The sequence below is a fragment of the Rhinolophus ferrumequinum genome, chromosome 10 (genome assembly GCF_004115265.2).
Source record: "Rhinolophus ferrumequinum isolate MPI-CBG mRhiFer1 chromosome 10, mRhiFer1_v1.p, whole genome shotgun sequence".
NCBI classification, from domain to species: domain Eukaryota; kingdom Metazoa; phylum Chordata; class Mammalia; order Chiroptera; family Rhinolophidae; genus Rhinolophus; species Rhinolophus ferrumequinum.
Window position 1 is genome coordinate 81,880 of NC_046293.1, and position 16,285 is coordinate 98,164.

At 62.2% G+C, this 16,285-nt stretch overlaps 1 protein-coding gene across 1 annotated transcript in view; it reads right to left on the minus strand.

The window, feature by feature from the left end:
- Positions 1 to 1,228: 1,228 nt before the first annotated feature.
- The window catches only part of SHANK3 (SH3 and multiple ankyrin repeat domains 3), a 46,528-nt gene continuing 31,471 nt past the window's right edge, over positions 1,229 to 16,285 (minus strand). The window contains 2 exon segments of the mRNA XM_033117551.1: positions 1,229 to 3,704; positions 10,868 to 13,103. Coding sequence (XP_032973442.1) covers positions 3,113 to 3,704; positions 10,868 to 13,103 — 2,828 coding nt within the window. The 3' untranslated portion in view covers positions 1,229 to 3,112.

The window sequence follows — 16,285 nt, forward strand, 5'->3', positions numbered from 1 at the left end:
TGCATGTGGTCCAAGTCCCAGAGACCCAGGGCTCCATGTGCAGCTCACAGGGACACCAAGCCATCTAATGCCACAGTGCTCGGGCCCAGAGAAAGTCAGGGTCCCACCTCTGTCCCCTGCTCGGACCCTCCCAAGGCCCCACTCCTTGACTTCCTTCATAGTCACTTCTGTATGACCCGTTTCTAGCTTGACAATGAAATGTTGAAAATTTGAAACTGCAGGGCTTTCTAGACAGACTGGGAAGCTCTCGAGGTCCCACTGCCAAGCGGTCACTGTCCCAGCTTCACAAGGGCCTTTGCCGCTTCCTACCAGGCCATCCAGACCTCCAGGTGCTCCCTCAAAGCGCCCATGCCTCTCCACCTCCTCTGGATGAAGCCACCTGAGTCCACCCTCTCCTCCCCACTGACCCTTCCCACTCCCTCTGGGATCTGCAGGCCATCCTGGGTGTCGCCCACTGGCCTCAGCCCTGGCCCTGTGACAACCTGAGTCAAGGTCTGCATTCCTCACTGTGTCCCACTCTCACCACCTCCTGACCCAGTGTGGCCAAGCTCTGCCTCCCCTGCCTCTCTGAAATCCCTCAGGGGACTGGCGCGCGACTCATCTGACATCACACACCTCCAGCCTCAGGCCCTCTGTCGGCCCTGGGCCCAGCCATCTCTACCCTGTCACACGTCCATCTGGGTCTCCTTTGCCCACCCAGAGGGCAAGTGTCCACCCTCTCACCTCACTGTTCATCCTCCTTCCACTCACCGAGGCACCTCTGCCCTTCCTGGGGGCTGGCCAACCACCACCAGAGGCCACACAGGACTTGCCACATCACTGGCCAGTGGCAGCTGGCTGCCTACGTGACGGTCAGCTCAAGGAGAAGAAGTAAGGTGTGAACATGGGCGGCAGCCCTCGGGTCAGCACGACTGGGACAGGCATGAGAGGCTCAAAGACAGGAGCAGCAGAATTTAGAAACAAGTGGGCACTGGGAGGAAATAAGGACAGTGGAGGAAATAAGTCAGAGGACGACCGGACTTCTGGCGAGTGAGCTGGGCACATGGCGGAGGCCCAGCAGGACTCGGGGCCAAGGAGACGCCAGGCGCGTGGGCACGGAGCTCAGGAAAGAGACCGCATCACACAGGGGTCTGCGTCGCCAGTGCATGGGGCCGAATGCTTCAGTCAAGGCGGAGGGTTGTGACCTGGCAGAGGGACAGCAGAGTTTGGGCTCCCGTGTCTCCTCAAGCAGGCAACTGAGAAAGTTTCATTTCTTATAAATTTATTACATAATAATATTATAATAATTATTATCAATAATAATAATATAAGAAACATAGATCTCTGTGGGGTGTATCACAACGTCAGGGTCAGGAGGCCTCAGGGCTGGAGCAGGGGTGAAATTCCCCAGATGGAACTCCATACAAAAGGAGGGGTGAAGCGGAACTGACCCTGTAAAGTTAAAAACCCAAATTGAACGGAACCAAAAACCCACAGGTGAGTGTGAGACTGAGTGTGTATGTGGCAGTCTGTTACAGTGACTGCTGCTGTGTGTGTGACCTGGTCTGTTAGTGAAAGGGTTACTGGGTGTGACTCTGCCCAGGGAATGGGGCCGTGGGCCGGGACGGGGTGGGCGGGCACAGACCGGCGTGCCAGGCCCCTGGGCTGTGAAAACTTCTCTTTTCTGGTTTTTTTTTATTTTTTATTAAAAAAAGCTAGAAATATAAACAGAAACTTGTGAGTGACGTGGATGGAGCTTAGTCCAGACTCCAAACCCTAGGTTTAAAATGTCCCAGAGCCCCCCACCCCACAGGTCATTGCTGAGCGTGAGGAGTCACAGTACGGGGGGGTTGGGGGGTCCTCGGGGTCTTCGCCTCTCCCCAGGGCTTACGGCGGCCTGACTCCAGGGGTCTCCCTAGGACCCCCCAGAAGCCTGAAGGGGGCACTGCCTCCACGGCCGCACGGGCCGCCCCAACAGCAGAGCTTCACCAGGGAAGCCGGCTCCTGCTGGGCTTGGCTCTGGGCAGACGGTCCCAGGGTGCGGGATGCGTCACTTTCTTTGGAGTGGAGACAGGTGCTTTCACAGGCACGCACCCTGAGCACACTTGCGAAGCCCCCCACTAGTCCAGAGGGGCCCTCAGGACCGCTCCCCACTCAGGCACACGCAGGGCTCCGATGCACTCAGGCACACCCAGAGTTTCACACACTCGCACATGTGCACACACACAGGGCGGGGGGCACAGGAGACTTTGGGGTCTGAGGCAGAGAGGCGTCTCTGCTGTAGTTGCCCAACAGTGTGGGAAGGAGGCTAGACCCCTCTTGGGGAGGGGCCCTGTGAGGGAGATGGCTGGGGGCGGGTGCCAGGGGCCTGCCCCACCCAGGGCAATGGTCTCCCAGGCCACCTGACAGAGCTAGTCGCCAGCGGGACTCGCTGCCTGCCGCCCCTCCTCCACGCAGCACCTGAAGGGTGGTGGGGCTCACTATAACTCAGCGAGGGGGGAAGGCGGAGCCAGAGCCCCAGGGCGGGCTACTAGGACCCTGGCCAACCCCAGACCAGCTGGAGCGTCCCCCGCCCCATGTGGGGTGGCAGTGGCAGTAAGGGGCCAGAGATGGAAGACTGGGCAGCCACAGCGGGACCAGTAGGAGGCTGGAGGGGAGGGGAGGGGACGCTATTAAGGACAGAGATATTTGTTCCTTTTCTCGTTCCGAATATAGAGTGGATTAAAATATGCAAAACAGGGGGCTCCTTGGCCCCCACCCGAGAACCCCAATGTCTCCCCCCACCCCCCAGTCACCAAGGAGTGTCCTGACCTTGCATGCTGGACTAGGTCCCCCCTCTGGGACAGTAGCCACCAGGAGCTGTGCGGGAGATGGCCGGCCGGAGCACCCCACGCCCCACCCCTCTCGCTCCAGCCTCTGGCCCGCGCCCTTCCTGGCCGAGTGCTGGGGGGCTCGCCGGCCGGGGAGGGCACTAAGCAATGTACAGGGCAAGTCTCCGAGCGACAGCAAACAGGACGGTTCATGCAACATTCCTGGCCCGGGCGCCGTGGTGGGGCAGGCCGAGCCCGCGGCCCGGGGGGTGGGGTGGGGGCCCTGCCGGCAGGGCGGCCGGGGCGTGGGTGGGCGTGGGGCGTCAGCTGCCGTCCAGCTGCCGGAGCGCGCGCTCGATGTTCATGCGGTGGCCCACGCGCGTGACGCCCAACTCCACGAAGTCGTCCTTGGTGAGTGCCGGCAGATGCGCGCCCTCGATCTCGTGGTCCTCGAAGCGGTCGCGGTGCTCGCCCAAATGGATGCTCTCCAGCCAGTCGCCCACGTCGAACTTGCTCCAGAGCTGCAGCGGCTTTTGCTGGAAGGGCCGGCGCGGGCCGGGGGCCCCGGGGCCGGGGCCGGAGGCTGGCGAGGGCAGCGGCGACGGCGACGGCGAGCGGCTGCGTGCGCTCACGCTCCGCACCACAAAGCGCACCTCCTTGGGCTCATGCGGGATGGAGAGGCTGGACGACTTGAGGATGGTGGGAGGCGTGAGGCCGAAGGGCCGGCCCGCGCCCCCCGCGCCCGCCCCCAGCCCCTCCACCCGCTCCAGCGACGCGGGCTTCACCGGGCTCGGGGCGCGCCGCGCCACGGGGTAGCGGCCGCCGGGCCGCACTGGGTAGGAGGCCCCGCCGCCCGGGCCCCCAGGGCTGCGCTGCGCTGAGATGGAGCTCAGCTCACCGAGGCTGCTGAAGAGCCTGCGGAGGGAGAGGGGTCAAGGCCAGGTGAGGGGCGCCAGGCGAGGTGGGGGCGCGAGGAGGGGAGCGGGGCCCGCGGCCAGGAGGACGCTTGGGAGCTGGGCTGTAGGGTAGCCTTAGGGCCAGAAGAAGAAGGAGGGTGGGACTCCATGGTTACGCCCCCCATTTTGCTTGGTGCCCAGGTCTGAACCAGTGCCCTGCTGAGGGGGATCCTCAGACTGGATGGAATAACGAGAAATAAAACCCGCAGCCCCCTCCTCTCTATGTGGGCGCCAAGACCAGCACGCCACAGCAAAGAAGGCCTCTCACTGCAACGGGCTGACTCCCCATGCCTGACAGCCTGCCCCATCCCCTGAACCCTGGAGGGAAAGACTGGCAGGTCCCCCAGCACTGCGCACACACAGCTCTGCTCTCAGGAAAGCCTGGCCTGGCTCAGGGGTGGCTGAGCCATGTGAAGGCTGACGGCAGCACAAGACGGAACAAGCTCATGACATCAGGGACAGACGCCAGGGGTGTTCATGCCCCACAGAGCAGCAGCAGGCGCAGGACAGGTGTGAGACGGTGACACACCCATGACACTCGGCCTCCTTGCACAGGACAGCACAGCAGGAAAGCACCCACACGTGCCACAGACATGTGGCAGCAGTGGCAGGAGCCTGCTCATGATGGACACAGCAGCACGGGTGTGCATACATGCGTACACACGTGCACAGATGGTGCCTCACTGCCCAACTTTACCTGACAGGACCACAGACCTCCAGTCCCTCGCCTGCCTGGGTGACCCCCCGCCCCCCAGAGAGAGCCCACTGTCATACCCTACCCCAACCCCTACTGTGGGCAAGAGAAGCCTCAGGAGACTGCCAGTGTCACTGAAGCTCCACGAAGCCAGCAGAGTGGACAGCCAAGTGGCGGGTGCCAGACAGTGAGAGGAGTGGGGTGCACACACTTACACAGCCGGCATTCAGGGTGACTGTGCAGCCACATGCAAGTGGGCGGAAGGGAGCAGTGGGACCCCAGCAGCCACAGGCATGGCCACGGGAAGGGCCAGGTGCTGGGAGCCCTCGCCGGCCACCCGGTGCAGCCAGAGCTCAGGTGTGCTGGGCCCAGGCGTGATGGCAGGGAGCCACTCTGGAGCTGCTGGGGGTGGCGGGGTGCAGGCCAGCCTTGGGCAGACTTGGGTGGGCTCCTGGTTTGCCCAGGTGACCTGTCCTCCAGTGTGTGAACGGCAGCCCACAGCGATGCCACCACAGGCTTTACCTGGAACGCTGTGTGGCAAGTGCTCAGCAGACGCCTGGTGTCTGGGAGTGTGTCATGTCCCCTGACACTCTGCTGTCTGGCCTCCCTCACTGCCCTGGGTGCACCCCCACGCAGGGGCTGCCCTCAGCATCCTCCCTCGCACCCTCGAAGCAGCTGTGCTTGGTGTCCCACCTGTGCAGGGGCAGCCCCTCCCACTCGATGTGTCCACCACTGGCCCTCCACTGGCCCTCCCTTCAGCCTCTCCCTGCTGTTCCCTCCCAATGGCTCAAACCCAGAGCACAGCCTCTTGAAGAGGCCAGTGCAGAGGGGCTCCCAGGACACCTGGCGTGGGCCCACATGACAGACACTGAGTGGAGGACCCTCCCTGCTCCACCAACATGGTCTCCGAGCCACCAGGGGGCGGTGGTGAGGGCAGCAGAGGACGATCAAGGGTGTTTGGCGATTGCTAGGGAGGCTGAGGACTGGGTCCTGTGGGACTGGCCCCTGCCAGCCCCTCACACCGCGACCCCAGCCTGGGGCCTGCATCTGGCCCCACCCTGAAGACCAATGTTCAGTATAGCCCTTTCAGGTGTACCTGGAGTCTTGGCTGTGACAGAAGCACACTGACGAGCTGGCAGGACCACAGCCACGCCGTGACGGTGGGGGCTTGGCCTGAGCCCAGGGTCTGGGCAGCTCTCCTGCCTGGTGGGGTGAGCTGGAGGCCTGGCATGAGGGGCTGGTGCCAGGAGGTGCTACGAGTGAGGCACTGAGGGGCCACGTTCCCCTTGGCTGGGAGAGTGGGAACAGTCACACGCCTAAGGTTGCCCAAAGCATGTGGGAGATGGCCTAGCAGAAGAGCCAAAGAAATGGCCCAGGGCACAGCAGGGAGGAGCGGGAGCACCTCGTGGCCCAGGTATCTGCCCTTCTCTGCCTTCCTCTTGTGGAACGGGTCTGCCCCATTGTCCCATGGCAGGAGCCCCAGCGCTGTCCACTGCTGCTCTCAGCTTTCTGACTGCCTCCCCAACCGTGGTATGGCCACGTCACAGCACCTGTCAGCCTCCGAAAGGGCCTCTGGGCCACCACCCGCTAACACACCTCACAGGCACCATTACCCCGCGGCCTCCAGTGGCCTTCCTCCTTGCGGCAGAGCAAGGCCTGGCCCCCACCAATGTCTGACTCTCGTACTGTCTCGCTTCCTCCTCCTGGCTTGGCCATAGGGTCTGGTCTCGTCCCCTGCCCCCAGCTGCCAAGGCCGTCAGCAGGACCCCTTGCTGGCCTGTGCACCTGTCTCCCTTTAAGGTGCCCTCTCCTCTAACCCTTCCCCCCCACATGGGAAGCTCCCCTCTTAGTTCACACTCTCCTGGGCCTTGTCATGCACTCCCACCATTCGCGATGGCCGAGGTGCCCAAGAATGCCACATGTGAGGCCCAGCCAGTGTCTCCTGAGCTGTTACAGGGTCTGCAAACATGCTTTCCCTTCCACAGCCCTTCCCCTTCCAGGGTCCTGGGATCCACCGTCAGCATCTCCACATTTTCGCGCCTGTGACTGACAGGTCACCAGCTCCCAGCACTAACCCAGGCCCTGCTCCTCAGCCCGCAGCCACCTTTGGACCCAGACCCTTAAAGTGTCACTCAGGACCTGTCACCTCACTGTTTTCCTCACTGTTTTCCTTGACCCCTGGTACCTAACACAAACCCAAGAACACAGTCTGCCCTGAAAAAATGTCATCAAACAAAAATAATGTGACATGTCACTCCCAGGCTACACTACTTGTTGGCCCCCTAATACCAATGGGCAAGAAAAGTCCAGCCTCCGGCCCTGGCCTCTGCCTGGGCACTCGCGCGGGTGCCTGAGATGCAGGCCCAGGCCTTGGGTCACCTGAGAACAGAGTCCTGCGCAGGAGGACGGAAGGAGGCGCAGGCTTGTGGGTGCCACAGCGACCTCCGGTGGTGGCGGCTTGCTTCTCACTTCCCTCTGCCGGGCCCAAGCTTGGTGTGCTGCGAACTTCCCTATATCCCCTCTGCGGCCCCCTCCTGCTCCGGGGCAGAGTTCAGGGCTCCTGAAACCCTGGTCACATTTCCTGGGGGTACACCATGTGTCCCCAACTTCGTGTGACCTGCAAGGGCAGGGCACATCCTGGCCCCAGTGCACCATCCCAGCCACACACAGTAGGGTCAGTCCAGGTTCCTGAGGTCCTGGTCCCACAGGCCTTGAGGTGCCCGCGGTTGTGACCAGGACAAGGCCCAAACGGGTCACCAGGGTTCTGCAGTGTTGTTAGGGCTTCTGCGACAGACAAACGAGTGAAGCTGCCTGAGATCCAGAAGGCGTGAGACCACAGAGGCCAAGACACCCAGGCCCTGAGAAGTATGGCAGGAAGAAATCGCTGTACCTATGTGTTTCCAAAGCTACTCCCTGTGACCCTTTCCCCATAAAACCACAGGTGACAGACCGTAAAACTGGGTGGCACGGTGACCTCAGGCCACAACCATGGGGCCTGGAAGACAAATGGAACTCAGAGCAGATGGGTAGTCTGGGGTCAATGTCCCAAAAAGCCAAAGGTCCTGGACCTTGCACCCCCAAACCAAAGAAGGCACCCGTACAGATGAGCCGTCATTTCCACAGGTCACTGAGCTTCAAATCTGTGACATACGGGCAGGTCTACTTGCCCAGAAAGACCTCAGGCAGCAGAGCACATGTGGCTGGAGGACAGCAGGGCCTGGGCTGAGCCATCAGTGGGGAAGGTGGGTGGACAGGGGCGGGTCTCGGAGGATCAAAGGAACACATGGGGACCAGGGACAAGATGCAGAGGTGTGATGCTCCAGGTGGCCATGGCAGCTGCCCTGGGGCCTCTGCCAGGAACAGTGCTAGGAAGGAAACTGTCTCGAAAAGGCAGCAGCAGCACTGTCGTCTCCGAATGAGAGATTAGTGCCAGGCTCTGGCCACCAAGGCCACAGGGACGGCTGACTCGGTAGCACAGCCCTGCTCAGCTCCCGCCTGAGGGCAGAGGGCCGAGGTTTCTCCCAGGTCTGAGGGCGGGAGGAAGGAAGTGTGAGCAGCAGCAGAAGGAAACGAGCAGAGGGAAAGGCAGCCCGAGAGCTCGGCTCACACAGTGATCTCACAGCACGCGTGCACGTTACACATGCCTGATAATGTGTCAGTCTATAGAAGGAGCACGTCTGTGTGAGGGTGTCACAGTGCACAAGCCCAGAGTCTGTCACCAGAAGGGGTTAAGGACAGAGGCTCCAGATGACAGTGGGCAGAGAGAGGACAGAGAGCTGGGCTTGGGGTCAGACAGACGCCACCACTTACTGGATGCAGCGGATCTCGTTAGAACCCATTTCGTCGTCTGGAAAATAGAGATGACAGGACTGTGCGGCTAACAGAATGGGTGTGAGGATGAGGGGGCTGACAGGACAGCCTCGTGTAGGTTCCAGCACGAGGACACTCTAACATAACCTAGGGGCCGCTGAGGGCCTGGCCGCTCACAGCGGCAAAGATGGCACTTGCTCCGGCAGTGTGCCCACCGCGCGGCAGCTGTGCACGATGCGCGTGACCCTCACCATGCACAGGGAGGAACAAGCGGTTTGTCCAAGATCACAGAGCTCACAGGCCACCTGCTGAGGGCAGAAACCCAGGGCCATCTGACCCCAAGCCAATCAGGGAATGAAGTGAGTTGCCCACCTTGGTGCGGCCGTGTCACAAGGGACATCTGTTCTAGGCTGTCCAGCACCTGGCACCTCTGGTCACAGCGCCCAATTTTCCTTGGAGATTCACTGGGGGGGCTGACCCCATGCCCGGTGCCTGCAAGTGACCCAGACCTGGCCAATGACAGCCCTATCTCCCTGACCACAGTGACCAGTTCAGGGGAAAGCAGGGGACCACATGAAGCCAATCAGATGCTGGAATTTTGCAGGAACAACTCAGTGAGAGAGGCTTGCTTTCCAGTGGGATGTGAAGGCCTTGCCCTTCCCGACCTTATGTCCAAGAAAGAGAACAGGCACAGGGTCCTGGCACGACCCAGAGCCAGGGGACAAGAGCTCCTCAGCCTGACAGAGGAGGGATGCTGAAGATGACAGCACGAGGCGTGTCCAGACAGGGGCGGGCTGGAAGATGCCTGCTCAGCATGATCAGCTCCACCGGCTCTGGGACTTCCCCAGCCGTCTCATGGAGCCAGCAGAGTGAGTGACAAGATCTGGGCTCACCTGAGCCTGACTATGGGGGCTCCACACCCAGTGACCCTGAACGTGTGCCTGTCCTGTGGCATTTGTCCTGAGCCGCCTCCCTAGGCCTCAAATCACAAAAGACAGCACTTGCACTGAGCGTCATTCTTTCATCCGTTTAGCAAACGTTTATTGAGGGTCTGCACTGTGCCAGGTGTTGTGCTACCCACATTAAATGGCTTTAATTTTCACCAGAACCAAGGGGCACAGAGGAACAGAGGGCTGGCGGGGGGAGAAGCAGAGAGGATGGGGGCTGGCTGAGGCTGGATCCAGGAACCCCTTCCCCCCGGGGTCTGGTCCTGCAGAGGCCTGGGAACCAGATGGCTCATCCCAACTGGACACCACTTGTCACACCCAGTAATTTCCACTCTAAGGGCTCTTTCAACACTGGGAACAGAGCTTTCGAACTCAGCTGGGAGTTGGAAGAGGCAAAAAGGGGCAAGGGCCGCAGAATAAGCCCCTGGATGAAGGTGGAGGGCTGCACTCCTGGACCACTCAAGGGGCACTGTGAGCTTCCCTAGCCCCCACTTATCTTTTGAGTCCTTAACTGGAAGAAGGTAGACCAGAGAAGCCCTTGTCAGTAACACCTGAATCTCTCACTGCTTCCTAAACTCTGCCTTCCAAGTGGATAGGAAAGAGCCCTCCACGTTAGTCCTCAAGGCAGCAAGAAGGAGTCAGGAGGTGGCACCTCACACACTCCCCGCAAAGCCAGAAGTGGGGTCTAAGGGGCACGGAAGGCAAAGGCAGTTTGAAAAGGCAGACAGGCCTGCCAGGGGGGTGACCAGCTCTGCCTCAGAGCAGCACCCATGGGCAGGAACCAGCTCTCCCATCAGCATCCATGGAGCGTACAGGGTTCCCCTCTGAGGGTGGAGCCTTGGGCATGGGGTCCTCAAGGGACCTGCCCAGGGGCTCCGGAAACTTCTGCCCAGCCAGACCATCCCCTCCCCCCATTTCCAGGGCACAGTGTGGTCCCTTCAAGTCCCCACCCTAGGAAGGAAGGTAGGAGAGCAGGACAGATGGGGGGGTGGGGTGGGGGGTGGAGGTATGGAGAAGGCAGGAGGCCAGATGGGGTGCCAAAAGGTGGTGTGACTTCCATCTAAGATTGGCTTTCTAACACACGTTCAAAATCACAGACAGGAGTCTGTTTCAGGGATTCTGAGATGGTGCCGAGAGAGTGATGTTTCTGGGGCAGAAAGTAGAAATTGATGTGGGTCCCCAAAGGAAAAGGAAGAGAGGCAGAAGGCAGCTACAGAAAGGTGGCACCAACCACACAGGGCAGCCACGAGGGCACAGGGAGGATGGGGGGAGTGCCCAGGACCACAGAAAAGCCAAATAGCTGGGGAGGGGGTGCAACTCCAGAGTGGGCCCCAGAACGACGCATATCGGGCAGGCAGCTTTGGTCGGGAGCGAGGGTGGGAGCTGCAGGAACCCCTGGTCAGCCAGCCTCCAGGCTCACGCCCCGCCTGGGTCTCTGATGGGCGCTCGGCTCCCTGTCAGCACCCACAGGGATGGAGAGGACAGAAGCCCTGGTGTTTGAGGCCCCTGAGCGCCTTCTGTCCCAGACAGACACAGCAAGGCCAGATCAAGGACAGAGAGGTGGATGGGGCACAGGGAGAGGACAGGGAGGGGTGGGACAGAGAGCGCCATGGCTGGACAAGGGAGGCCCGTGGATGTGGGACAGGACCCTCCCCACACCGCTGTGCTCACCGAGCTGCCGCGATGGGCGACTTCTTTGCTGGGTCCAGCAGGCCGCCCAGGCCGCCGACGGGTTCCTCCCCCAGGGAGCGCGTGTCTTTGTTCAGCTGCTGCAGGCGGGAGCTGAGCTCACTGATCACAGTTGGTTTGTCGTCTTCAGGCCCGGGGAGCCCCCGGCTGTCCATGGGGTCCCCCCACAGCTTGGACCTTCTCTGGAAGAGGTAGCGAGGACGAGCAGGCCCAGCGGCAGAGGCGGCGTGGTGCTGCTGGGCCATGAGCTCACTGTCCGAGGACTGCTTCAGCAGAGGGTCCCTGAAGGTCACCGGCCCCTTCCCCAGTGGGGACTTGAGCTTGGGCTTCGGAGGCACTGGTGGCTTCTCGAGTAGAAAAGTGTGTCCATCAGCGAAGGAGGTGTGGGTGTCGGTGAGCTCCCCACTCTCGGAGCTCAGGGTGGACATGCTGGACACCGTGGAGATGGTGCTTGTGGTCTCCAGGTGGGGGTCGCTAGAGCTACGCGTGTCGGCCTCCTCCACCCCTGAGTCGGCTGCAGACTCAGGGGCGGGGGGCGGCTCACTGCTCGGCTTCCCTGAGGCCGGGCCTGGCACCGTGGTGGGTGAGGGGCCTGGGCCGGGCAGTGGGGTGGCCAGCAGGACCCCATTGGCAAATTCTTCGGGGGGTGGGACCAGCCCGATGCGAGCCAGCTCCTCTCTGGTCTCCTCGTCGCTGGAGGACAACTGGGCAGGTGGCAGGTTCACTGCAAATACCAGCTCTGGCTCCTCCTCTGAGCTGCCCTGGCCTGGCCCAGCGTCTGTCGGGGTGCTGCCAGGGGGTTGTGCCCGGGGGCTAGGCAGGGGCTCTGCCACCACGGCTGACTGTGTGGGTGCAGGGGCCAGCTCCGGGGTGCTGGGGGGCTCCTCTTCGGGCCCCAGTCCACTGGGCCCCTGCCCATTGCTGGTGGCATGTACAACGATGAGGCCGGCTGGCCGCTGCAGGGACGTGTCCAGGACACTGAGGATCATGGACTTTTTGTCCTCGGGCGACTTCCGCTCCTCCCGGGGAGCTTTCTCCGGCTCCCTGCGAGCAGGCACGGGGACCCAGGCTGGGCTCCTCGGGGAGAAAGCTGGGGAGGCCAGGGCCCCTCGCTCAGCGTCGCGGGCTTGAACGTCCACAAAAAGTGGCCCAGAGCGATCAGTGTCAGGGCTGTGCACGGGCGTCGGGGACCGGGAGGGCGTCTGGGAGGCCAGTGCCCGCTCGCGGGCTGCCAGGGCAAGAGCCAGGGGCGAGCTGGGGTCCAGGGGTTTGCCGGTGAGTGGGTGGATGAAGGTGGAGCCGGAAGGCCCAAGGCTTGGACCGCTGACCAATGGCTTCAGAGCAGAGACAGGGGAGGGCAGCAGCAGGTCGCGGCCGGTGGTGGCGCCGGCCCCCAAGAGGCGCTCATCGATGGAACGAGAGGGCTGCAGGGAGGGCAGGTCGGCGCTGGGGGGGCTGCCCTCGATGGCTCCCACCGACAGGAACACGGTGGAGCGGCGCCGCTCCTCCAGCCGCCGGTCCTTGCCCGGGCCCGGGCCGCCAAACCCGAGCCCGGGACCGTCCCCGGGGCCGTAGTCGAGGCCGCTCGGCCGTGGCCCGCGGTGCGTCGGGGAGGGCTCGCGGGCAAAGCTGCCGCCGACCGGGCCCGGGCTGCCAACGGCCAGGGCCGCGCGCTCTTGTGCGTCCTCCACCTGCAGCTGCTTCACCAGCGGGCTCTTGCGGCGCTGAGGCTTGGATGGCGCGAAGAGGCTGGCGCTGAAGGCGCCCAGGTTGGCGTAAGGGCTGTCGGGGCCCGGTGGCCTCGGCCGGCGCTTGGAGCGCTCTGGCGGGGTGGCCGCGGGCGGGGGACGGGGGATGTCGCCCGCCTCGGGCGCCGAGTCCTGCAGGATGATCATGGAGCGTGCGCGCTTCTGCCTCTCCGGGTAGGGCAGCGGGCCCAGGGGCGCGCCGGACTCGTACAGGCCCGCGGTCCCCGCGCCCAGGCGCGCTTCCAGGCCGGGTTTGAAGCTGGAGCGCACCGTGTCATAGGCGCGGCCCGGCGGGGGCGGCGGCGAGAAGGCGGGGGGCGGCCCCGAGTCCAGGTAGTAGGGGGCGGGCGGGGGTGGTGGCGCGGTCTGCGGTGGGGGTGGGATGCCGCGGCCCTCTCGTGCCGAGTCCTGCATGGACGTGCTTCGCGGGAAGCGCCCCTCCAGCAGGGACGCCAGCTTCTCATCCTCCCCTGCGGACAGAGGCCCCGGTGAGACCGGCGAGGTGCTGGGACCCGTGCCTTCCAGGGCCCCCTCCGGACCCAGAGCGTGCCCTCCGCAGAGGCCGACCCTGCCGCGACTCCATCCCAGGGCAGCCGCGTTGCCGGTCGCAGGAGTTGCCAGGACGTCCCTTATAAATCAGCAGGGAGGCGCTAGCCCCACCCGGAGGACGGTATAAGACCAGGTGTGGGGGCTGGGATTGAAGAGCAGGAGGCACTCGGGGAGCCGGGGAGCAGGCGATCTGAGCAAGACCCCCAGGCTGGACTCCTCCCTGGGTTCTCAAGACCTGCGCCCCAAGCCCCGTGGTGGTTCAGGAAGGTTCTTGCGAAACTTGGGAGGTACCAGTTCAGACATAGGGTACAGGGTCCCACCAGCGCAGGCTGTGAGAAAGGACCCAAACTGACTCCCCGGGTTGGGGCCAAGACCTGCCCAAGCCTCGGGACATCAAGAGGGTCCAACGGAGACACCCCAGAGCATAGGGGCAGCCCCCAGTCACGGGGACAGAATTGCAGAGGAGAGCTGGGGAGCCTGTGCAGGGCCTCCCACCCAAGATAGCACATCGCAGAACCAGCAGCAGAGCAAGCGTCACTGGGCGGCCTGGTAGCCCCCCGAGGCAGGAGGAAGGGAGATGGTCAGAAATGAGGGGGATTCTCCCACAGCAGGAGTGATGCATTGTGGGTAAGGGGACTGCAGGACTGTGGCCAGTGGAGCCGTGCCTATGGCAGGAGAGCTGACGCCCAGGTGAGGGGTGTTTGGTGCAAAGTGAAGCCCAGAGAGCCACGTGGTTGGGAAGGGACCAGGAGAGGCTGCCAAGAGGCCCTGCGGTTACCCTGAAATGCAGTAAGGTCACATGGAAGGAAGGACAGGAAGGAGGATTAAAATGGAACTGACCATTTTAGGCTGACCACCTAACTCGGTTCAGTTGTACTTCCTATTGGCTGTGTGGCTCCAAGCCAGGTCCTGAGCCCCTCTGAGCCTCGGCTCTCTCAGGGGCAACAGACTTTTGAAGTGAACCCCACTCTGCCTGCCTTGTTCAGACGTCATTAGGGTCCGAGCAAGCAGGGCTGGAGTGCTCAGGGGCCGTCTTCCTGCAGCCTGGCTAGAACCTGGCAGGACTCCTCATGGACACCTGTGCTGCAGGTATGCTCGATGGCCCAGTCCAGGTGAGCAGCTGAATGGCTCCCATCTACACCTGGCCTCACTCTGGGCTGGGCTATATTTTTATGAACTCACCACAACGCAGCTTGCCTGTCCCCAACCACTCCTCCTTTGGCCAGCAGTGCTGTCACCAGGCCTCCCACATCTTTGTGTCTTGTCCTGCACAGAGCTCTTGGATCCCCGGTACAGCAAGGGTGGGCTTTTGTGCAGAGGCTTTGCTGTGTGGTGTCCTTTAACCTCCTGGCACTTCCGTTTCCTCATCTCAGGGGCTGAGTGAACTGGCGCCATTACTACTGAGCACAGGGCCAAGCAGCCCAAAGTGGCCCAGGGGGGCGGCTGAGGTTGTTGTCATCATCGTGAAGTCTGCCTTCCACCCCCACTAGACACAGGGCAGTGCCTGGGCTCCCCCCGCTGCTTCCTGTGCAGCAGATAAACTCCCAATAGCCTGTGAGTCTGCCACACAGCGAAGGCCGGTGCTCCTGGGGGCTGTAAGAGGTCTGGTGTGCCAAGCTCTAACTTGGGGTGAGGACAACTCACTGGCCTTGGGATGAAATGGGGTCTGTCCTGCTGCCATCTGAGGTGGGGTGGGGCCCTCTACCCTGACCACAGCAGCGAGCCATTTCCCCCGTACCTGCTGGGCTGGCCCGAGATGCTGGCCCTGCGTCCACACACAGGAGCAGCCTTGGGGAGCCTCGCAGTGGCCTTGGAGATAAGTTCAAGATGGTCCCCATGTTTATGGGTCAGGTATCCTGAGGTTTCAAGGACTGAATCGTGTGCCCAGGACCACACAGCCAGGACAAGGGGTAGGAGCCCCAGAACTGTGACAAGTCAACATTCGTGTTGGCAGTAGGCACAGACCAAGGCAAGGCGGATTGAAGACGAGCCCCTCTGAGTTCACTCATAGCCCAAGCGCAGGAGGTCTGGGAGGAACGGATGTGGAAGAGCTGCAACCCCCACCAGGGCCCGTCTCCTGCTGGGCATGCACTTAGGTCTGGACCTGTCAGTCCTGGCGCTGGCTGTGGCTGAGGGACAGGCCTGGGCAGAATGAGGGCAGGTGGGCAACAGTGAGTGCTGGTAGAACCAGGTCAGAGGGAGGCAGACACAGATGAGGAGGAACCAGGAGAGGACCCCAAAGCAATGAGACCACAGAGGGTCCCCTGGTGGATGAGAGTGCTATCTGCTCTGCACAAGGCCCCATCTGACCAGAGGGATGGACCAGTAGGTAGAGCTGGCAGGAGGTCACGAGACCAGAGCTGTGTGGTACAGGAGACACGGAGGCCAGGCTGGGCTGCAAAGGTGGTAAGAAGGCAGACCCCCGATTTGTCTGGGGAGCAGAGAGTAACGAAACCATGCAGGACACCCAGGGTTTAGGCCAGGGATGTCGGGGTGGGGGGAGAGTGCCTCTCGGCTCCAAGTGTCATGTTGCAGTGTCATCTACGTTCGTCCCCACACTTCCACCTACAGAAATGACCCACAGAAGCCCAAGGACCATGCCACACACAATGGATGGCAGTTATCAGCAATTCACCCATCATCTTCCAGAACCCCCCCACTTCTCCTCCATGTCTAAGCTCACCCCTCCCACCAGGCTTCCATGACACCCCAGTGGTTGACACCCCAGTGTGGTGTCGTCTCCACCCGTACATGCTCCTTCACACTCACCAGGTAACTGCTGAGCTGCGCTGCCTGCACACGCGTCACCTCTCCCAACTGAGCCCCCACACCTGGCCCGGGGTCAGCCTAGAGTGGGCACCCATCATCTGGGGGCCTGGGATGAATGAGGCATTGAGGTTTGGGCAGCTGGTTGGCCAGATAGGTGAACAGAAGACAGATAAGGCAGCTGTGTGACCTTGGGCAAGTCATTTGACCTCTGCCTCCGTTCCATCACCTGTACATGGAGGCACTAGTAGTGTTACTTCCACAGGGTTACTCTTGGTATCACAGGAAGCAGCGAGCATAACACAGCTGGACTAAGTGCTGAATGGGCATTTACTCG